This window comes from Anguilla rostrata, chromosome 1 (genome assembly GCF_018555375.3).
Source record: "Anguilla rostrata isolate EN2019 chromosome 1, ASM1855537v3, whole genome shotgun sequence".
NCBI lineage: Eukaryota > Metazoa > Chordata > Actinopteri > Anguilliformes > Anguillidae > Anguilla > Anguilla rostrata.
Window position 1 is genome coordinate 7,250,171 of NC_057933.1, and position 23,983 is coordinate 7,274,153.

Consider the following 23,983-nt stretch of genomic DNA (forward strand, 5'->3'; position numbering starts at 1 on the left):
CAGGCAGGGCAAAGAGCCGATTTGAGAAGTGAGACAAAATGGTGATTAAGTCTCATTTTACACCACAATAGGGCCCAAATTACACCTTCATAGGACCCACTACAGTCTGAGATTAACTGATGACCATATCCTGACCAAACCTGAAACGGTTCCAGTACTTGCGGAGATTAACCAATGACCATATCCTGACCAAACCTGAAACGGATCCAGTATAATGGTGCTACACTACCAACAAACCAGTTTTTGTGAGGTTCAACACAGAACCCAGGATGCCAACACAATCACAACACTGCCACAGAATCTGGAAAATATGTTTTAAAAAAAATAATAGCAGCCACATCTTCTACCCCACCTCAGAAGGCCTAACTTGTGCATAAATGCTGAATTTGCTTTTAGTGCAGTGGGTCCATCTCTTTATCGTTTCAGGACAGTGTCTGTTCAAAATCAAAATGGGGGTGCAAATAACCTCTATTGGACGCAGTTACACCGGCTGCCTCTCTGCCTGCTGTGCGTCTGTGTGATGATCTGTTCAGCGTTTAAAAGGCTTGCGAATCCGATGAAACCTTCCTGAAGTCTGCAGACTGTGGGCGTCGAGGAAGGGGAGGCGCAGCGGCCTGGGAAATGAAGCTCCAGTCCTCGAAGCTGAGCAAACATCCTTGTTCTGTGTGCCGAGCTTCTGCAGTTTGCGTCGCCTGCTTGTGCGCCTCGAGGAGAGGCAGGAATAAGACATCCTGTGACTGTGGCTGCGGGATTGGTCACACACCACACATCACTGTAAAACATGCACGCACCTGCTGTTCTTCACCAGAGAAACTGGCACTGCCCTTGTGGTAGAATACATTCAAATCGATGGTCATATAAGCAAGAAAAATATGGACGTGTTACAGGTCAGGCGGCAAAAAAGTGATTGTGATAACCTAATGGAAATGGAAGATAACACTATTCATACTAACAGTAGCTCAGGTAATGGTAAATACAGCAAATTGCAAAGACTTGAGAGGAATGATATGTTGTAGCCTGTGGACAGCAATACCAATACGAGGTATTTATTCTTATTTCACAGTGTCACCATTGTAAAGTGCTTTATCAAAAATATCACAAAGGAACGGGCTCTGAGGTGAAGCAGGACATAAATCCACAAACCAACATTCCTCAAACCCTTGATCAAACTTTCATTCTTACAGGTGAGTCCGCCTGCTTTCTGTTAGACTTATTTCAGCACATTGCACCCTGATTAACAAGGAGATCAGCTGAGATCAGGGCTCGGTCGCTCATTTAGAGGAATGGAAAATTAAAAAAGAAAAAACATGTCTGACCCGTGTTTGGATCTTAAATCGCGTAGGCCTGCAAAGGGCAGTGCCGTTTGAGAGAGCCGCTGATTGACTTTCCTTTGATAAACGGAGGATTTAATAACTGCAGCTCTGCGGTGATGTGAGCAGAGGTCCTGTTACCCCGGAGAGGGGTGGTGGTGGAGAGAGAGAGAGAGAGAGGGAGACCGCGCTCCGCTCTGACCGGTGTGCAAACACGGTAGTGCTGGTGAGGCCGCAGGGCGCAGGCGCAGCGGGAAGGGTTGCCGGGCTACGCAGAGCCGGACCGCGCCTGGGCAAGCACTGACGCAGGGAGACGGGAGAGACTGAAGGTGAGTGAGGCGGGGTTGCTGCGGCAACCGCTGTTGACTCCCTGGTTGCCTGGCAACGTGATGCAGCGTGTGATGTCAATGCAAAGCGTACTCCTTCTTTCCAAGCCCCCCCCCCTCCCCCATTTTATTTTATTGATGGCATGAATGATCTTCCAGTGTTGTGTGTGTGTGTTTTGTTGGGGGGGGGGGGGTGGTGTGTGTGGTGCTTGTTACTGTTTCTTAATGGCCTGATATGACATCACAGAGTGTATTTCAGTGGGGGAGATGGACCGATGGGTCAGTTTAACGCGCAGAATCAGGCCTGACAGGTTGACTGGCTGGTTGCCAGGTTGAAGCCCCTCATTATCTCAGAGAGAGAGAGAGAGAGAGCTGTGAGAAGTACAGCCTGTTCCCATGGCTCACACCTGTCTCTGATCACACAGGTGGCACCTCACTGACACTTCCTGCGCCGTCCCCATGGGCTGCAAGGTGTCACACTCTCCCCGGCACCCGGAAGCGGGTCCACACCTGACCAGGGCAGCCAGAGCGTGCCGGCGTGTTCGCCGTTACCGCCCCAGTCACGTCCGCAGATGATTCATTCAGGCTGCGGTACTGCGTGAGTGACCGACTTCACTAAAAAAAATACAACACAAACCAGGCCTGTGGATGCAGCCAGACAAGCACACTGCAGAGAACTGAAGCCAGACCGAGGGGTGCAGGCGCATGTTAGAGGACCGTCGTACTAACTGAAACTGGAACCCGACACCCCGCCCACCCACCAAGAGTCTTAATGCCATATGTCCTGATGTTAGGCGTATTTATCCATGATTTTTTTTTTCTTATTAATAAGAAAGTTTTTTTTTTGCATAAATAGAATCTAAGGAGATTACACATTGCAGTAATCGCATTCACCAGCTGTAATGTAGTCTTTATATAGTTACCACTCATATTCAAAAATATCGCTCATTTCCAGATGGTACTTTTGTACAGTACGTAACATTTAAGTGTGATAATTTCAATTATTTTTATATTTCCTCCTTATATTTTTACTGCTTTCTCCATCTGTCATTCACACCCCACTTATACATAATTTCTGCTCAATTAAAAAAAAACTCCCCAATGAGAAGTAATGCCAATGCTAGCATTGTCATATTTCATTTTTTATGCACATACACATGGACAAGCACACACATACACACGCACACACAGAACCACACACACACACACGCACACACACACACACACACACACACACACACAGAACCACATACACACACACGCACACACACACATACACACACACGCACACACACACGCTCACACACACAGAACCACGCACACACACACACACACGCACACACAGAACCACATACACGCACACACACACACACACACACAGAACCACGCACACACACACACACAGAACCACACCCACAGCTCTTATTGTCCGAGGGCTGTAATCATAAGCAGCTCACTGTCTATAAATACGTCTGTGCTCAGCGCTGCAGTACTTGTTCCCACGCAGCCAGCTTCACCCGCTCCTATTATTAGCTGAATCATCTGCTTTGCCGATTTTCTGCAAAATGGGGATATTTGTGGAAAGGCATGAATCAGAGGAGCCAAAGTTATTTTTTCCCCCTCTGGAGGACTGATGCTCAGAATTTGCATCATAATAGGCCCGAGCCTTACGTAACCTGCTTCCCAGACCGTTCACTCATCTCTCCCTCGCTCGCCCTGCTCGCTCTGTTCCGTCTCTCTCTCTCTCTCCCTTTCTGTTTGAGTCTCTGTCGAAGGAGCGTCGGCTGCTGTCTCTGCGGACGTAAATCCTGGCGCCTGCTCACATGACAGACCAACGCTGTGGTGATCACTGTGTAACAGTGAACTGAGGTCACGGGCTTCGGACCCTAGCAGCCTCATATGCACGACGTCCACAGACTGCAGAACCAGAGAATGCCAGGCTGTTGTGATAAATTGTGATAAAGGCATTCGTTTTCCTCTTTTTCTCACAGAGGAAAATAATGCCACCTTTCCCCAGAATGTTCTGTCAGTTTGATGCAGCCTTAAAAGCCCTTTGGGCATAGAAGGATCGCTATTGGTCAACCGCTTCACCTCCACTGGAGCGACTCAGAACTCAGGCCCTGAAAGCCCTCTGCTGCCACCTACTGGCCTGATTGTTGTACTAGAGAAGAGATTTTCCTTGTTTGTTGCAGTGGTAAGGATAAATGAAACAGCATGAATAGAATATCATTTTATGACAAATAAACAATAATTACAAGTACTGACACTTTGGTGCTTTTCTATTGGTAGTTTGGATCAAAGCAGTATCACAGCAAGCAGTGCTTAATATTGGAGAGTATGTAGTGCATAGTGATTACTCCAGGCTCTTTCCATCTCTGACCCAAACATTCACACACTGTTGGGTTTCCACAGGTTGGGATGCCAGGCCCCTGCGGGTGAGGGAGTGAGGCAGGAGAAGGAGGGAAAGAGCAGACCTGTCGCTGGGTTTGCGTTTGGGGTTTTTTTACAGGCCCGCTCCATCCATCCTCACAAATACTCGCTCTTTTCCTTCGTGTGCAAAGCGATGCCGTTTGTTTCTGTCCCCTCGGTTTTGGCCGGGTCAGAGGCGCTTACCGCCGCCTCGGGGTCGGGCGTGGCGGGCTGCCCGTTGCAGACGGAGAGGGGCGCGGCCGGGCCCGTGCAGCACAGCTTGCTCTGGCAGGAGGCCGACAGGCAGGGGGCGCTGCAGTGCGGGCCGTCCCCGCCCTCGCCCTCGTCGAACTCGGGCTGCACGGTGACGCTGTGGACGCCGGCCCGGTGGAAGACCTCGCGCACGCGGTAAGAGAGCAGCGCGAAGGCGGGGCCGTCCGCACACCGGACGTGCACAGAGGCCACGTTGCGGTCCCGCGCCAGCTCCCAAACGTGCAGCTCGTGCACGCTCAGCACGCCAGGGACCCGGGACAGGTCCTCCACTGCAGGGGGGGGGGGGGAGAGAGGAGAGGGAGAGAGGAGGGAGGGGGAGAGAGAGGGGGGGGAGAGGAGGGGAGGAGAGGAGAGAGGAGAGAGAGAGTGGGGGAGAGAGAGAAGGAGAGAGAGGGAGGGAGAGGAGGAGAGAGGGGGAGAGAGAGGAGAGGGAGAGGAGGGAGAGAGGAGGAGGGAGGGGGAGAGAGGGAGAGAGGGGAGGAGGAGAGGAGAGGAGGAGAGGAGGAGAGGGGGAGGAGAGGAGAGAGGGGAGAAGGGAGAGAGAGGGAGGGAAGGAGAGGGGAAGGGAGGGGGAAGAGGGGAAGAGGAGGGGAGAGTCAAAAACAGAGATACTCATGAAAGACCAAGTGGCCAAAACCGGGAAGCTCACTTCCTGGTCTTGTTGAGAGACGTTGCTCAGTAGCGCCAGTGTTGTTGCCCACAGTATAGGTGTTTCTGCCACTCGTTTCAATGTCAGTGGTAATACGGTCAAAATACAAAGTCAGTCATTTTTTCCCCATAAGAGAAACTGATGTTTTTTCTTCATCTAATGTCTCCCCACGTGCTGATTTGTTAAGTTATTGTTATTTGGACAGGATTGTACAATTTTGTGAACAAATCAGGGACAGTTTGCATCCCTGCCGAGTCACTGTATCTCACATGCTTATTGGATGACCGGACTTCATGCCCATATAAGGGTACTCTTTCTCCCTACCGCACAGTCTCTGGCTCCAGTCCAACATGGCGGCGTCCTGAAGCTTCCTGGACTTCCAAAACGCTTTTCAGCAAACCCATGGAGAGTCAATGGGTTACGTCACAGTGACATCACGGAGCACATTTTTTCTACGGTCAATGTGAAAGACACGAAAACAAGGACACAATGTTGTTCATGCGAAGCACCATGAGCATTAATAACTCCCCCTTGTGGAGAATCTTCAGCCTGCTAAACGTGAGAGAGTGAGTGAAGGAGTGACTGGGTGAGTGAGTGAGGAAATGAGTGAGCGAGCAAGTTAGTTACAGGCTAGGTCCATGAGGTGTTTTGCATCTAAATAAAATAAAAAACATTGAATATGAGAAGGGGTTCAGATAAAGACAGAGAGACTGGCATGGACTGACAGCTCTCTCTCTCCCGTGTGCATTAGTGCGTTAGTCCAGTGCACAGTTTGGTCACTTGGCAGATGCTTTCAGGCAAAGCGACTTACAAAAGCGCGTTTAACACAGCGAGCAAACGCCACAAGAGCTAGGCGCTGGCAATCAGTCACAGTCAGTTAACTGTCCCCGTCTCAACCACCTGAAATAATAAAGGAGGTGGCCAAACAGTCCAATCAGTCGTAAGTGAACTTAGTGAACTTCAAAAGTGTGAAACCCTTGGAGAAAAAGGTGTCTGCCAAAAGTTTAGCGTTGGTTGCAGCTAAACTTTAACTTAACTGTGACAAGTCCGAGCTCCTGTTGATTATTGACTGATACCGTCATGGGTTTGAAGTTCACATTTATACTTTAACTTAACATACAGGAGCTCTTACAGTATTATTGTAGACTCCTGCTGCTTTTCAGGAATCGTATATAATTAACTGTTCGGATGGAACACGCCTGAAACGTTTGGATGGCGCAGGGTGGAACACCTTCAGAAATGCTGAGCTTTCATTGGCCAGGATGGGAGGGGAAGCCGTACATAAGGCGGGTTTGGACCAATGGTGTCACTGTGTTCTCCTTATATGACCCCTGACCCTTAGAGGAAGGAAGCCTGGCAGCGGTTTGATTAGGATGGTGCTGTGAATTTACTTTGGGGCTCAACAATCGGCAATACCAGAGACACCAGGACAGGCGTCACAAAAAGTGCTTACATTGCATAATCCTAGCAAGCCCTGTGTGTTACGTGTGTCACCCACTATGGTAACACACGTGCAGAAAGAGGATATGCCCCCTTCAATGGCAAAGACAGCACCACCCCCCATAAGGACTTTCAGGAGAGAGAGAGAGACAGCACCTTCTACGCGACGGAAAGAGAGCGCACCCCCCCTTCAGTAACACAGTTACCGGACGAGAGAGACAGCACCACCTCCTTCAGTAACAAGTTACAGGAAAAGAGAACACCCCCTCCTCAGAAACAGTACGAGGAGCAGCACCCCCCCTTCAGAACAGAGTTAGGAGAGAGAAGAGACAGCACCTCCCTGTTCAGTAACAGAGTTACAGGAGAAGAAACAGCACTCTTCGTACAGAGTACAGAGGAACAGCACCCCCTTCAGAAACAGAGTTACAGGAGAGAGAAAGAGACAGCACCTCCCTGTTCAGTAACAGAGTTACAGGAGAAAGAGAGACAGCACCTCCCCCTTCAGTAACAGAGTTACAGGAGAGAGAGAGACAGCACCCTCCCCCTTCAGTAACAGAGTTACAGGAGAGAGAGAGACAGCACCTCCCTCTTCAGTAACAGCGTTACAGGAGAGAGAGAGAGACAGCACCTCCCCCTTCAGTAACAGAGTTACAGGAGAGAGAGAGAGACAGCACCTCCCCCTTCAGTAACAGAGTTACAGGAGAGACAGAGACAGCACCTCCCCGTTCAGTAACAGAGTTACAGGAGAGAGAGAGACAGCACCCCCCCCCTCCTTCAGTAACAGAGTTACAGGAGAGAGAGACAGCACCCCCCCCTCCTTCAGTAACAGCGTTACAGGAGAGAGAGAGACAGCACCTCCCCCTTCAGTAACAGAGTTACAGGAGAGAGAGAGACAACACCACCCCCTTCAGTAACAGAGTTACAGAAGAGAGAGAGACAGCACCTCCCCCTTCAGTAACAGAGTTACAGGAGAGAGAGAGACAGCACCTCCCCCTTCAGTAACAGAGTTACAGGATAGAGAGAGACAGCACCTCCCCCTTCAGTAACAGAGTTACAGAAGAGAGAGAGACAGCACCTCCCCTTTCAGTAACAGAGTTACAGGAGAGAGAGAGACAGCACCTCCCCCTTCAGTAACAGAGTTACAGGAGAGAGAGAGACAGCACCTCCCCCTTCAGTAACAGAGTTACAGGAGAGAGAGAGACAGCACCTCCCCTTCAGTAACAGTGTTACAGGAGAGAGAGAGAGACAGCACCTCCCCCTTCAGTAACAGAGTTACAGGAGAGAGAGACAGCACCTCCCCTTCAGTAACAGAGTTACAGAGAGAGAGACAGCTCCTTGTACGGTACAGGAAAGCACACCACCCCTTTCAGTAACAGTTACAGGAGAGACAGAGACAGCACCCCCCCTCCTTCAGTAACAGAGTTACAGGAGAGAGAGAGACAGCACCTCCCCCTTCAGTAACAGAGTTACAGGAGGCGACAGAGACAGCACCTCCCCCTTCAGTAACAGAGTTACAGGAGAGAGAGAGACAGCACCTCCCCCTTCAGTAACAGAGTTACAGGAGAGAGAGAGACAGCACCTCCCCCTTCAGTAACAGTTACAGGAGAGAGAGAGACAGCACCTCCCCCTTTAGTAACAGAGTTACAGGAGAGAGACAGCACCTCCCTCTTCAGAAACAGAGTTACAGGAGACAGGGAGAGTGTCAGACTGAAAGAGGAGGAGCCGGACTCACAGAGGGTGCTGAGCGGCAGTTCGGAGGGGCTCATCTGCAGCAGGATGCCGGTGGTCTCCCGCACGAGGGGCACGGCGGAGGCCATGATGATGAGCACCATGAGCAGGGTCAGGCTGGGGTCCACGTAGCACTGCCAGTTACAGGGCTGCTCGGGGCCCAGGGGCCACACGTAGAACAGGGCCGAGGCCACCACCACCACCACCGAGCCCAGGGCATCGTTCAGCACGTGGAGCAGCACTCCTGCAGGACGCAACGCGGCCACAAGAGGGCGATCAGGCACAGAGGGCAACACGGGAAGGAGCAGGTTTACACAGGAGAGCAGGACAAGGGTGAAAACACAACAGGAGAAAAAAAAACAGATTGCGCAGGTGTGACGTAATGGTTAAAGAAGTGGGCATGTGACCCAGAGTTCCCCAGTGGGATACTGTCGTCGTCTTTTGGAGCAAAAGGCAATTAACTGAAATTGCTTCTGTAAGTATCCAGCTGTATGAATGGATTGTCTAAAAAGAAATGATGCTCGCTGTGTAAGGTCTGGATAAGAAATTCTGCTAAGCACATATAGTATATGCAACATAGAAAGAGGAACGTGGAGAGAAATGGGGACAATGCCACAAATATGGGTACATCTTACTGGTCCCGAAGAGCCTTTTGGAGGAAACTGTACCTTGAATGTTGAGGGGTTGACCCTCTCTCTCCTGTTCCTTTTCCTCGAAGGTGACATCGGGCAGCACGGGAGCACCTGCATAGCAACGGGACACGTCATTTGGCAAAAACTGCCATTCCTGACCCCGCCCATAGTAACCGTGTCACCTGCACTGACACACAAGACACATGCTGCAACATCACTATGCATTATTAATTTATTTGTGTTTTATGTAATCTAAATGTACTGTCTTGTTAACCTCATCAGTAGTTTCATTATCCTGATCAATAATTGTCATTACAATAGCTGTCTACAAAAGCTTTGGCAAAAATCTAAATCATGATTTATTTAAGTGAATGGACTGTACCAACAGAACTGGCAGGGATGCACAGTCATAACACAGACATGCACAGAAATGAACATATTCTCAAGCGTGCACACAAGGACACCTACTCACTCTCAGACACAGACACATGTATATGGGCAGGAAAATCACACTAGCCCCTGGTGATTTTTAAGTCTAGTTTTAGAACACTTGTTTGTGTTCCTCACCAGCAGGGAGTTCAAGGGAGTTCAAGAAAGTTCTGTCTTCGAAAGCTGATCAAACCAACACGTACACAGTGCAGAAGAATTATCACCATGACAACAACTAAGTCACACCGGGTCACAGGATCATTGGGAGGTTTTCATGTGCATTCACAGTAGATGAAATATTTAGCAGATTTTGGTAGCACTTTGATCAGTAAGTAAAAGTCTATCGCAACTTCTTCGACAGAGAAAGCTGCCTTTACACTTGACTTCACAGAGTTTGCAGAGCTGAACCCTTTCATAGTATGAAAATTGAAATGCTTTTTTAAAAACAGGACATAAATATTAAAATGCACTGGGAACTTTCCTCTTGGTGTCACAGAGGTCCATTTGATTTAATTTTTCAATCCATCAGGCCTTTTAAGAGAAGCTGGGGATTTCCTGCTCTGTCCTCTCTGTCGATTTAAAACTAAGCGGTATTGCCTTTTTCCTCCCCATTCTTTGAAAACTTACGTGAAAACAAAGTGAAACTGCATTTTCCACGTTCCAAAAACGTTTTGTTTTTAAACATAAACAGCGTATCCGTTCGGCAGGTTACAGAAGCGTGATGCAGGTTATTGATTGATGCTGTAAATATGTTTTTTTTAAAGCACTGCCCGTTAAAAATGTATAATATTAATATGTAAAGGAGTGCACAGTAGCAGCTAACAACAACAACAACAACAACAACAATAATAATAATAATAATAATAATAACAATAATAACAATAATAATAATAAAAAGCACCTGTTTCACCGCTCTCCCCTGCATTCTCTCCGGTCTTTAGGTGGGACTTCCGCCGCCGCCCACCTCTCCCACAGCTGCTGCAGTCCTGAAATATAAACAGGCCGACGATGTTGACAGCTAGACCCAGCGCGCCCACAATAAGCACCAGGAAAGGGTCGGCGATAGCCTCCGGGCGGGCGAGGCGCTTCATGGCTTCCATTGAGATGGAGAAGCAAAGCGCGGCCAGAAAAACGGCGTTGGCTAGTGCGCCAACAACCTCAGCCCGGGCCAGACCGTAAGTGCAGCGTCCGGATCCGGCGCGACGTGAAAGTCTTGCAGAAGTCAGGCCAACGCACAAAGAAAGAAGGTCAGAGAGCATATTAAACGAGTCTGACACAAGCGCAATTGAGTTTCCCGTGTATCCAGCCACTATCTCAGCCACAAAGAACACCGTTGTCAGTACCAGCATGAAAATAAGGCGGCAGGTCTTCCCACTGTAGCGACCCATTGTTATAACAAACGTGTTGGCTATACAATTGGACTGGTCGCATGCGATGTTGCTCGTTCCAGATTGTTTTGGCGAATGGAGACAGGCGGGCGTATGCAAGTTTAATGAATGATTCGATGCCGAAAATTGAAATCGCTACCTGTAGAAAGGTTGCTTCTCGTTCTCACTCGAAAATACGTGTCTGTTCACTCCATGATGCAGGTAGTATTCTAAGAAACTTCGATGCCTTCGCATAGTGGACGTGGAAGCTCAGCACATTTTAACAGGTTGCTCAGCAGGAGTTTTTAATGGCTCACTGACTTGGATACTTCAAGTCATCACTAAAGCGACGATTCAAGGCTGGGAAATCCCACACGTATCCTCTTTTAATGCCCTTATCTTGCCTCCCCTGTCACCCAGCCCATATCCACTCCCCTTTTGTAGCAACACAATAACAGCACCTTTCTTCTATATTAAAGATTTAATCTAAAATATTCCTCCTCGCCTCGCATCAGTGCTTTTTCCTCGTGTCCCCTGCTCGGTTCATTCTTGCCCCTTCGCATTTCATGGTTTGAATACCAGAATGACCAGTCCAACCAGCGAACGGCATTACTCAAATGCTTGCATTTCGTTTACTGTAACTTCACCCCGGGGCAATTATACTCTTTCTGCGCATAACGCAGACTCAGCTTTTATGATCGTATTATCTAAATAATATAGGCCTATACGTAGCCCTTTCCAGGTAACAATCTCTTAATGTTTTTATTAGCAATATTTAACGTAAATGATTAGCTTGCTCCGCTGTATCAGTGCTGTGAGCTGGAATTGGATCAGAGCGGAAGCGCCGCATGTCCCTCCCCCACACCCTTACCCCACGTACACCATGAGAAATCTGAATGAATAATCTTTTTATATATATATATATATATATATTTTTTTTTTTTTTTTTACAACTGCTTGATTGTTAAAATGTTAATGGTGCAAAATAAAACGGAGGCGTTTAGACGCTGCTGCGTCTTCATCAGAGTAACATAAAAGAGACGTACAAAATCAGCAGTTCTTGCAATCTCCAACAGATGTGGATAATAATTGACACAGATCGCATGCTTCCAACGGAGGCGAACATTAAGAATTAGAAGAAACAGGATGAATTAAGCTCCTAAATTCAGGCCCCATGGTTCAACAGTATTGAGAGTGTAAATCCATGATGATTCGGAGAAGACGATTCACAGTGTCTCCAGACTTTTCCCTTCTGCAATAGAATAAATATACTTCAGGCACTTGTTCATTGCTTTTTTGTTCCTTGGTCCTTGAGTACCCCCCTTCACACAACGAAATGGAGATACTCAAGGAATAATGAACACCAAAGGCAACACCAACTGTCCCAATGGAACTAAAGATTTCTTGTGAGGTTTCTCAATCAACTGCGAGAAACTTCACATGCAATTTTAAGTTTCCTTGGAGGGGAAAAAGTCCTCTTGTTTTTCCTATATTCCACAGTTTGGAAGGTCCAGTGATCATTTGTACTACTGCTGCTGAATAACAATCCGAAATGCATGCAGCTGGACACCTCTTCTTCTTACTCAGCAGATCTGCGCAGTTTCTGTGCCCAGTAACTGAAGGTCAGCAGCAGGGGCCAATCAATTGGCCTTATAGTCACGCAGCCCTGTCAGGTTTTGAAGGTAGGTTGCTGTTTCATAGGGGATTGCTTACCCAAATGCAGTTCATGCGGAGAACTCTCATCTTGACACATTGAGGATTCTAATGCCGTTCGAAGGTAGCTAGCAGCTATGTGACCCAGCTAAATGCAATGTGCATATAACTAACGGCTTACCCTTATCGGCTTGCCCTGATATATACACAAAAGTAAATGTCTGCCTGTTAGTAGCAGTCTGTGAGACATGGCTAGTTGGTACTTCTGGAATTCTGAAGTGCACGCCTGTCAGTGTTGCATACTGTAGGAATAAGTATTTTTTGGCTAGCCACAGGACATACAGCACAAACTGTACCTTTGTGATTCAGGTGGTCAGGAGCCAAGGTCAAATGGACGCATAACCGGGTGAATGAATTGTAGGACTCCGGTGCAGTCGAGTAGCCAGTTAAAAAAACGTAAGATTTTGCGGTGTTTTTGTATTGTACTGTATATGTTTGCATGTGGGCGGTGCAGTGGTGCAGAAGGTCCTGGGTTCGAATCCCAGCCTAGGCCTTTGTGTGTGCAGTTTGCATGTTCTCCCCGTGTCTGTGTGGGTTTCCTCCCACGGTCCAAAGACATGAAGATAGGCTAATCGGGGACTCTAAATTGCTCCTAGGTATGACTGTGTGAGTGAATGGTGTGTGTGCCCTGCGATGGATTGTTGCCCTGTCCAGGGTGCGTTCCTGCCTCCCGCCCAATGCACGCTGGGATAGGCTCCAGCACCCCCCCCAGGATAAGCGGATATACAGTAGAGATGGATGGATGGATGATTACATGCAAAGTTAATATATGAACTATGGTAGTTACTAAATACACAGGAAATGACAACCAAAGCAAGTTATTTTATTACAAGTTAGCTGCCCAAGCATGACATACTTATATTTTGAATCTTTTAACCTTTTTTTTTTCTTTTTAAAAATCATTCAGCCCAGTAATACCACAAACTGAATCCATTTGTTCAAAAAGCAAAACTAAATGATCTTCATGTGTTCTAAGCTGTGTAGTAAGCAAAGTAAGTCTTTTCTAACTATGCACATTGCTATGCTTGATTATGGCAATCAAAGCAATTAAGATAAAACAATACAAATGACAGCTCTGTGCTGTGTGATACTGAAAGAAAAGCATATCCCAAGCATTTTTTGTGGACTGGAGTAGTTCATAGTCAGCTTTAACCCGTGGCATTTTTCTGAGACTTAATGTACAACCAGAGAAGCCTTCTGACCCTCTCCCCATGTTGTGCTGTCGGCCCAGATTTTCTCATCCTTCGCAATTTGTACACAATCAATGCTGCGCCAAGTGGATCCGTGATTTTCTTTGCAAGTCCCTTCAACCAAGCATGCATTTCTAACTGGGATGTTCCACATCCAGTCCTGTCAGACAGAGAACACTGGCATCTGATGGCCCACATGCTGATAGGACCGTTGAACCAGTCTGGTCTGTCCAAAATCTAACCATTAATATGTACTGACAACACATGGGTCAGGCCAACACGGCGAACAGGCCTCGATCCCACTGGAGTTCACACCGGGTTTGGTCGCTCCATTGTGATGTTTAATTAGCATGCAAGCATTTAAGGAAGTATTTATTAATCATTAAGAGGCGTCAAACTCATCAATAAAGGAATGCCTCTATGTCTGCTACTAAGACAGGCTATGCATAATTCGTGATTAGATGTCAGAACCCAACACTCCATCCGTTCGGTAGTGTTCACGAAGCACCTCGCAGTGGCACCGCTGATCTAGGATCAGATTTTCCCTGTTAATATTTTAACCTTATCCATCATGACCTAAAGGGAAACCTGACCCTAGATCATCAGTCCTATTCTGAGATGCTTTATGAATTCGGGCCCTGGAGTCCAGTAGCCATGGAGTTTCCCCCCTGTCTCCATGGCTACTAGAACACAGCAACAGTCAGGTCAGGCATAACCAGCCATGTATGTCCGGGTTACTGAGGTTGATGTTCTCCGCTCGGGTGGCTCCCCCTAGAGTGACGCTGAGGTATGACGCCAGAGGCCAGCTTTCAGCCAGAACGCTCACTTTATTCAGAAAACATCACTACAGAAGAGAACTCAGCAACAGAAAATACATTCTTGCTTTCATTTTCACCTCAAAGAAGGATTACCCAGAGAAATGTTCAATAACCATAATACTAATTATAACAGTAATAATAATAACAGTAATAATAAGAAGAATAATAATAAGAATAATCCATATGTCCACCAGTTGATATGGGAAATGTCAAGAGTGCTGGATTTGGAGGTGGGGGCCTTTAATCAGTGTCCTGAATGAGATTAATAACACCACCCCCCCCCAATGGCAAACGAGAGTGTGGGGAGACTTGCTTGGTCTGCAACAGCACAAGCTTCCAATCCTCAAAGACAACTGGTCACACACACCCCTGGAGAGAGAGTGGTGTGATCACACTCGGCTCTGGTGCCTTGGTGATCTCTCAAATCACACACGCACACAAGCACAGGCGTGAACATGCGTGCACACACGCACACACACACACAACCATGAGCACCGCTGGCTCCACAAGGAACGGCCGCACAGGAATGCAAACAAACAGGATGCGTGACATGTCTGACGACAAGCCCCAGTGGTGACCCCTCACCAAGAAAAACCCTCTTTAAAAACATATACTCTCCAGATGGGGTGGAAAAAAACTACTGTTGGAGCCAAAATGGCCGACCTGAGCCAAGATGGCTTGCCTAAACACTACAAATGTTGAGTCTACCCTAGACTTTAAACAAAATAATCAGTGGTCAAAACTTAAGTGGCCATGTAGGTAATACTATATGATAACTATTAACAATGATGATGACTTGATTTTTCAGTCAGTTTTCCTAAAATAAATGCACCTTACAATAATTTAAAGATGCGACCAGTTAAATTAAGTTTAATGTAAAAGTTTTCCTTTTTCCCTCAGAATAAAGCATCTGGTCCCACTCATGCATGCATTTGAATCAGAATGGACCGCAGGTGTCTGTTAGTTACATTCCTCAGTGCCATGTGACTGAACGACCAGCAGGGGGAGGCACTACGACAGGGCCAACAGGACATAGATCACTACAGCACAGCGCTAGCCCACAGATACACAGGACACGCACGTACATACAGGCACACGCATGCAGACACACATACAGACGTCCACGCACGCACACACACACACACACACACATGCATGCACACGCATGAACACAGACAGACACACATACACACGCGTACACGCACAGGCACAGGCACGCGCACACACCCAAGTGCACATGCCTGCTTGCACCGATTCAAATCAATTTGAATCAGCTGAATCAATTCGGGACTCAACTCTTCAGGCTAAGCAAATACAGCATCTTTAGCGCAAACCTGGTTGAATGACGTGACATCACATCAGCTCTTAGAGACATGACTGGCACACACTATTAGACTGTGCGAACAGGCACAATGAGACGGTGGCACGGAGAGACACGGAGCACCAACACAAGAGACACCGAGCGGGCGACAGAGGCAGACTCAGGAGAAAGGAGATTCGACACGAAGACCACAATCTTTTAGCCAATAATATCCGCACCTCTTCCCCTGGCCCCTCCCCCTCCCCCTGTGAGTGGCAGCAGAGACTGCAGGCTTGGGTCTAGGCTGAGTGCAGCCCGAAATGGATTCGTGTTTAGTGCGCAAATGTGTGTACAGTGTGTATATCTGCACATGCACATGTTTGCAGGTGACGTTTGTGTAGCTAGTTTTCAGGTATGCTCTTGCGAGCGTTTGTGTGAAGCCACACTGGATTGCTTGTGTATTCATGTGTAGGCATGGTGGACTGGTGTGTGTGTGTGTGTGTACATGTATGAATGATGGGCTAGGTGTGTGTGTAGCTATATCGGGCTGCCCTATGTCTGTTTGTGTGCCTACGTGTGATGGACCTGTGTGTGTCACGTTACTGTTTGGTGTGGTGGCTTAGTACGCGTTATGCGAGTCAGTGTAGATTCGGCAGTACGTGCATCTGTGTGTGTAGCTACAGTGAACTGTCCATAGGGGGCAGGCCTCTCTAAGAGTCTGAATCTGATTGACAGGAGCCAGTGGTGTCTGTGAGAAAGCAGAGGCCGAGCAGGGACCGGGGAGAGCCGAGATGATTCAGGAGGAGCAGCCCATTGGCTGCGCGGGCCGGAGGGGGGGGCGGGGCTCAGGAGTTGTCGGAGGGGACGTGCTCCTCGAAGCCCTCGCTCTCCCTCACCAGCGCCCTCTCCAGGATGACGCGGCCCTCCTTGTAGCGCTGGCTGTCCTCGGTGGCGAACTCGTAGATCCAGCCCAGCTTGCTGTTGCAGTTCTTACAGCTGACGTCGCGCACCATGTGCCTGCCCGTCAGCATCACGCGGTCCTGCACCTCGCTGTACTGCAGGTTCACCACCTGGGGGCGACAAACTCAACTTGAGAACCAAAGGGGCCCAACCCTGCTTTCAATCATTATCTGTGATCAGTATCAGATTTATAGCGTTATAGCCTTAGAAAGCTGCTGTATAAGCACTGTACTCTCTGTCCAGCTCACTCAGTTAATGTTTATTTAAAGAAAACATCAGAGCATGTTCAATGCTTCAATGTCTTCCTTTGATTAATTTAAATTCACTTACTGCCAAGTTCATTATTCCAATTCACTAATTCAGTAACTGTTCACTTACTAAGACCCCCCACACCTAACCTACACCTACCCTAAGCCCTGTCCCTTAATCATTACGCTGTATTGCTACCCTGTGCCTGTGCACTGCTCCTAATTGGGATGCATTAGTGTGCGCCTAAACTGTTCAACATAGTAGCACATGCTACTCGCACAAAATGTTAGAGTAGAGGCCTGAAGGGAGATGTGGTGGAGTGGGGTGGCGTCAGACAGGCAGCTGTGGTGGAGTGGGCGTGGCCTCAGACAGGCAGCTGTGGTGGAGTGGGCGTGGCCTCAGACAGGCGGCTGTGGTGGTGTGGGCGTGGCCTGACGTGCCTTGTTGAAGAGAAAGGCACGGCCGGTGGCTCCGGTGAACCGTGTGGAGATGAGCTCGGACCGGTTGGTCAGGATGGTGTCGCAGTTGGCGCAGGAGAAGAGCCGGGTCCCCCCGATGTGGTCCAGGAAAATGCGCCCCATTGCTCTCTGCGCTGGGATGGGACAGACCTGCGCGGGGGGGGGGGAGCTCATCTCAGCGCACAGACAAAACTGCACCAACCACTTCAGCCCTCCCCGTCAGCACAGGAGAACAACAAGACAAGCCCTCTCCATTTTGAGTCTCTCCCTGCTAGAACATTCTAGATTACCCATGACTATTTGACAATTTGAACCAAACCCTCCACCGCAAACAATCCCAGCATGGGCTCATTGAGTTTTGTTCTGTAAACACTGACACGCCACACAGAAACCCAGCTCCACTCTCATCACACCTAGAGGCAGGGAAATGGAAGACATGAGAGAGTTATGTGGTGTGGTATGCGGGCTCTGGGGTGGTGCTTTGTGAATACTGATGAGGGAGAATAAAGCTGTGGATTAAAGGGAAGCCATCGCAGCGTAAACCCCCCTGGAAAGCCCCTATGAGTCGGGCAGCAGACGCGCCGTCGCAGGCAAGCCCAGCATACGCTCCATCTCAGAGCTGAGAGCACGCTTCTCAGGCTAAGAAAATAACGCCGCAATGCATGCAGGTCTCAGGATAGTTTACATGAGAGGGGTCTCCTGCTACAAATGGGCCAAGAGGGTTACAGTGTGTGAGTTTGAACACACACACACACACACACGCACACACAATATGCACTCAGGAAGCAGGATGACTCAATGTCTTAAACCTGTCCTCTCACTTCAACATTTCCTAGATACTGAGAACAACACAGGCTTGTGTGTGTGTGTGTGTGTGTGTGCATGCTTCTGTGTGAATGTGAACAAGCAACATGCAGATTGCTTCCCCAGACAGATTGGCAGCAGCTGTGGGCTCAGAGAAAGCTGCAGTACTGCTAGTGCTACTGCTCTGAGAACGCTGCAGCACTGCTAGTGCTACTGTTCTGAGAACGCTGCAGCACTGCTAGTGCTCAGAGAACGCTGCAGTACTGCTAGTGCTACTGCTCTGAGAATGCTGCAGTACTGCTAGTGCTACTGTTCTGAGAACGCTGCAGTACTGCTAGTGCTACTGTTCTGAGAACGCTGCAGCACTGCTAGTGCTACTGTCTGAGAACGCTGCAGCACTGCTAGTGCTACTGTCGAGAACGCTGCAGCTACTGCTAGTGCTACTGTTCTGAGAACGCTGCAGACTGCTGTGCTACTGCTCTGAGAACGCTGCAGTACTGCTAGTGCTGCAGCTGCTGTCTCTGAGAACGCTGCAGACTGCTAGTGCTACTGTCTGAGAACGCTGCAGTACTGCTAGTGCTACTGTCTGAGAACGCTGCAGCACTGCTAGTGCTACTGTTCTGAGAACGCTGCAGCACTGTGCCTAGTGCATACTGTAGGCTTCTCGAGAACGCTGCAGTACTGCTAGCGTAAAGCTGAGCTGTACTCTCGAGAACGCTGCAGTCACTGCTGAGTGCTACTGCTCTGGAACGCTGCAGTACTGCTAGTGCTCTGAGAGCGCTGCAGTACTGCTAGTGCTACTGCTCTGAGAACGCTGCAGTACTGCTAGTGCTCTGAGAGCGCTGCAGTACTGCTAGTGCTACTGCTCAGAGAACGCTGCAGCACTGCTAGTGCTACTGCTCTGAGAACGCTGCAGCACTGCTGGTGCTACTGCTCCGAGAACGCTGCAGCACTGCTGGTGCTACTGCTCCGAGAACGCTGCAGCACTGCTAGCGCTCAGAGAACGCTGCAGCACTGCTAGTGCTACTGCTCTGAGAACGCTGCAGCACTGCTAGTGCTACTGCTCAGAGAACGCTGCAGCACTGCTGGTGCTACTGTTCTGAGAATGCTGCAGCACTGCTAGTGCTACTGCTCTGAGAACGCTGCAGCACTGCTAGTGCTACTGTTCTGAGAACGCTGCAGCACTGCTAGTGCTACTGTTCTGAGAACGCTGCAGCACTGCTAGCGCTCAGAGAACGCTGCAGTACTGCTAGTGCTACTGCTCTGAGAACGCTGCAGTACTGCTAGTGCTCTGAGAACGCTGCAGTACTGCTAGTGCTACTGCTCTGAGAACGCTGCAGTACTGCTACTGCTCTGTGAACGCTGCAGCACTGCTACTGCTCAGAGAACGCTGCAGCACTGCTAGTGCTACTGCTCAGAGAACGCTGCAGCACTGCTAGCACTCAGGAGCTGCAGAGTAGCTGCTGCTGGACGCTCACTGCTAGTGCTACTGCTCAGAGAACGCTGCAGCACTGCTAATGCTGCTACTGTTCTGAGAACGCTGCAGCACTGCTAGTGCTACTGCTCTGAGAACGCTGCAGCACTGCTAGTGCTACTGCTCAGAGAACGCTGCAGCACTGCTAGTGCTCTGAGAAACGCTGCAGCACTGCTAGTGCTACTGCTCTGAGAACGCTGCAGCACTGCTGTGCTACTGCTCTGAACGCTGCAGCACTGCTGTGCTACTGCTCCGAGAACGCTGCAGCACTGCACTGCTTGCATACTGCTCGAGAACGCTGCAGCACTGCTAGTGCTGACGCTGCAGAGCAACGCTGCAGCACTGCTAAGCTGCCACTGCTACTGTGAGACGCTGCAGCACTGCTAGTGCTACTGCTCGAGAACGCTGCAGCATGCTGCGGCAACTGCATACTGTGTTCTGAGAAGCTGCAGCACTGCTAGTGCTACTGCTCTGAGAACGCTGCAGCACTGCTAGTGCTACTGTTCTGAGAACGCTGCAGCACTGCTAGTGCTGCTACTGTTCTGAGAACGCTGCAGCACTGCTAGTGCTACTGCTCTGCTGGGCTCTAATTGCAGACCCAACAGAGAACAAACAGTGATCAACACTGTTTGAAACAAAGAGAGGATGTAACATGCAACAAAGCCACAAACACCCACAGCTGATTAAAACACACACACATACGAGAGGACAGTATGTGAGTTAGTCTCTGCCAAAACCACATTTATTATTAAAGTACACCAGAGATAGAGTGAGCAAAAATACAAAGAGAGAAATCTTTAACAGTACACACTCACAGACTCATTGTTCTTTCAGCGTGGTAAGTGTATAAGGGCCTGCGCTGCTGTGGGTTTGTGTTTGACAGTATTGGGGATTTAGCCCCAGCATAAGCACTACGGAGCACTCTCTCCTCATAGGAGAGACTGCACGGTGGTCTATAACCAGCCTGGCACTAGCCGGGCTCATGCTGCTCTCCATGACATCTTTATTAATAGCACCGCCGCTGCTATTATTACCTGTACAGCTGCAGCTGAGTCGGCACATTCTCCGACAGCTGCGGAGGCTACGTTTAACAGGGCCCGACAGCAGGAGGCTGTACAGGCAGCCGCTAGCACTAACGCTAACTCCACGCAACAACGCCTTAGCGCTTCATACAGCACGGCAGAGGAGCGAGGCTTCATGAACCTCGGGATAGGTGGAGCTACCGCGTACTCTCTATCACCAACTTGGACAAACCCATCAGAGTGCTGTTCACCCGATAGCAAAACACCCATTTGCTCACTGAGGCCACACGGACATTAGCTCCACCCATCTCCAGGGCTCTACAGTGCCCCCATTTTGGGGGCATATGCTCCTAAAAATTGATGTGTGCTAACTTGAAAAATAATTTAGAAGCACATCTACTAATTGGGATGTATTAGTGTGCTCCCAAAATGTTCAACTTAGGAGCATGTGTGCTCCTTGGAAAAAATGTTAGCATAGAGCCCTGATCTCACTGGTTCATGAAGCATCGCGCTCCCATATTTTGTGTGTGCACAATGCACAATTTTCACAGAGTGTGCTTAAGGGAAGGCCACCTTTGCTTTATGACAAACCACATAGCCTCTGAGGCAATGCACACTGTGATACTGAAGTGCCGTGCCTGTCAGGCAGCATGCAAAATAGCTGCCACACCTTGGTTCACATGGTGACATGTCACGGGGTGTGTCAAAAGCCGAACCGAAGAACGTGTGCAAAGTGTCCCGGTAGTCTTTCTAAGGTGCCAACATAATTATGAGCTATGAGATGCATGTGGGCAGCTTTATGGAATTAGGTCCTCTAACAGAAGAACCAGACAGCCCCCAGTGTCTACCCCCTCCCCAGCATCACGATCCAACGACATCATCACCCCCTCCCCAACAGCTTGTCCTTAACTGCTCTAGCGTCTCCTCAAAAAACACAAATGTGTTATGCACAAACAGACACAGACAGACGGACAAAACATGAATTAATCGGCAAATGTCTATTTTATAAACACGCCGTTGCCACTGCTCACCCATTACCCTACTCCATATTTAAACTGCACCCTCATACATGTACAGACTGAGTATAAATAGCTACCATTTATCTGCTGTTTAAAAACAAGGACACTCGCGTGTTCGACTGCGACTGCGCCAGAGATGCAGCTCTACTGCTACTGAACCGACCTCAGTACCCTTCGATGCATGAACACTGACTTATAACCGTTTTCATTATTAAAATGTACTCGATGGCGTTGTACTCTGGTGTAGATATTAAACGATGTCGCCTATTAAACAATAGCGATGATCGATGCTTGTGTCTTGCTGTTCGTCCGCACCATCTTAGACAAGAGCAGTCGAGCGTGCCGTCAAAACAAAACAATAGTCGCGTCAATGCAGACAGTTGTTTTCGTAGCCCATGTCGAGACAGCTAGACTCGAGCTAGCTGTAACAGAGAGTTAGCTAATAACCAGACACAACACAAAAGAATACACGCAGTACACGACCAAAACACGAAAGATTTCTTATCAATAACGAATGGGCAAGTCTCTGTTCAATATGCTACAGTAATTAGCTGTATGCACAAAACGCGTCGCAAAGTATCAGAATTATTCAAAATCCGACCAACACAGGACAGTTTGTGTGGTGCGATTTCAAACGGCGAACTATCTAAGCTACTTATGACCAAAATCAGGAAAGTTCAAGTCGCCAAGATTGCTAGGTAGCTTTTCGCATCGGCGTCGCGAGCCGCATAATTGCTTGCTAGCACTAGCTAACTTAGCCAACGTTAGCAAGTCACTGGTGCTTAGGCAGCCAGCGAGGAAGCGACACGCCAACGCAAACGAGTGCCATGTAAGCCTAATACATTTGAGACATCGTCGAATGTCTAAAGTTGCTAACTGCCAGGAACACAAGTTATTTCATTACAGGAAGTCAACAGTTGGATATTTCAAGAACCAATGGACATGCCCTCCCCCATTCTAGGGTACATCGTGTTCCCTTTTGCCCCAAAAACTCGACGAATTCTGGCTTGTTAATTGTTGACGCAAAAAACCTCGCCTCTGTCTCACCTCTCTCCGTCTGATTCTCGGGTTCTGGACTTTGTGCTCCCCGAGTTTTCCCTTTCCTCGGTTGTTTATCTGCGAAAAGTTCGTCTAAAGCCGTCTTCGTCGACGGTTCCCTTCTGTTTCAGTGAATTTCTTTTCTCTATATGCCTGCGCGTGTCAGTGTGGCGGTCGCTTTGTTGTTCTCTCTCAGCTGTTCCAAGCAGACTTTATCAACATCCGGTATGCTGACTTAGCCCCGCCTTTTTCATCAGCTGATAGGCAGCTCTTTCAAAGTCATGGGCACATCGAGGTACGTTTTCAGTGGGCTACTGATTCATTGGGTATTCAGAATGGCCTGTCGTTACACAACCCCGAGAACTTATTTTAAAATCAAATAACGCCAAACAAATGTATGTTGTGGAGGATAAATAGCTATTATAAGGGCACCTCCTATTAGCTATAGCAACAATACTGATCCCTATACTTATTTTTTTGTCAAATTCTGTGCTAGAGAATTTTTAAAATAGTGTTTATAAATGCAATATCGTTTTATTGCAGTGCTTAAGGGAGTATCCACCAAATAAAAGTTTTTGAAAATTGAAAGCAATATTTTCAATACATATTTGGGTTGAAACCTGCTTATTAATGTGTTAAGCTGCTTGTTTCAGCCACCCCTGAAGCAAAACCAGACTGTCAGTATTTTTTTACGGTAGGCTGCATTTTTCTGTGCATAGATACGAAGGTTTGTGGCGTTGATCGGTGTGTGCATGCACGTGCCTTTCTTTCACCATAATACTGCACAGTTCAGCTTGTGTCATATTCACGCTGACCTACAGACGAATGTTGGAATTCAATTTGCAGAGAACACCTCATGCCACTGAAGTGTACTTTCTACATACATATTGGAACTAATGGAACATCCCACGTTGCCTAGAGGTCCAGCACTTAGGCAATATCGTAATGTTACTGCAGAGAACAAGGAATTTCCCCGTTCAGCACAAAAGCTTTTTGCCTAATTAAAAACAGTCCACTTGGCACAATGCAAGTTAATTTAACTATTTCAAATTTTCTTCAGCAGTTTTAGTTCAGCAACATATTGGTGGAGAGAAAAAATAAATATTGGAGTAAATGCCATATATATGACCTGTATGCACTGTGGCATAGATAGTCTGTCAGCATCTGTCATGCAACTCTGCAGGAGCAGCACTACACCTTTTTTTTCATGGGAAAATCAGCCAACTCATGTTTCATTGATGTAAGTGGAAAATTCTGTCTCTGGCATCTTTCCAGATAGCCCATAAATGCTAGTTTAGGTTCAGATTTGTTGACTAAGGAGGCCATAACTAAGGGGTGACGTTGGTACTGTACTTCTCATACTTCTCATACATCT

At 48.2% G+C, this 23,983-nt stretch overlaps 2 protein-coding genes across 2 annotated transcripts; both read right to left on the reverse strand.

The window, feature by feature from the left end:
* Positions 1-3,851: 3,851 nt before the first annotated feature.
* Positions 3,852-11,383, reverse strand: slc30a10 (solute carrier family 30 member 10). The gene is made up of 4 exons (XM_064307857.1): positions 10,098-11,383; positions 8,804-8,878; positions 8,140-8,379; positions 3,852-4,587 (listed from the first exon to the last, which is right to left on the reverse strand). The coding sequence occupies exons 1-4, from the start codon at positions 10,582-10,584 to the stop codon at positions 4,163-4,165; spliced, it is 1,227 nt and encodes a 408-aa protein (XP_064163927.1). The 5' UTR covers positions 10,585-11,383; the 3' UTR covers positions 3,852-4,162.
* Positions 11,384-14,273: 2,890 nt separating this feature from the next.
* LOC135239340 (protein yippee-like 5) lies at positions 14,274-22,831 on the reverse strand. The gene is made up of 3 exons (XM_064307973.1): positions 22,618-22,831; positions 17,234-17,401; positions 14,274-16,654 (listed from the first exon to the last, which is right to left on the reverse strand). The coding sequence occupies exons 2-3, from the start codon at positions 17,372-17,374 to the stop codon at positions 16,430-16,432; spliced, it is 366 nt and encodes a 121-aa protein (XP_064164043.1). The 5' UTR covers positions 17,375-17,401; positions 22,618-22,831; the 3' UTR covers positions 14,274-16,429.
* Between the last annotated feature and the right edge of the window lie 1,152 nt (positions 22,832-23,983).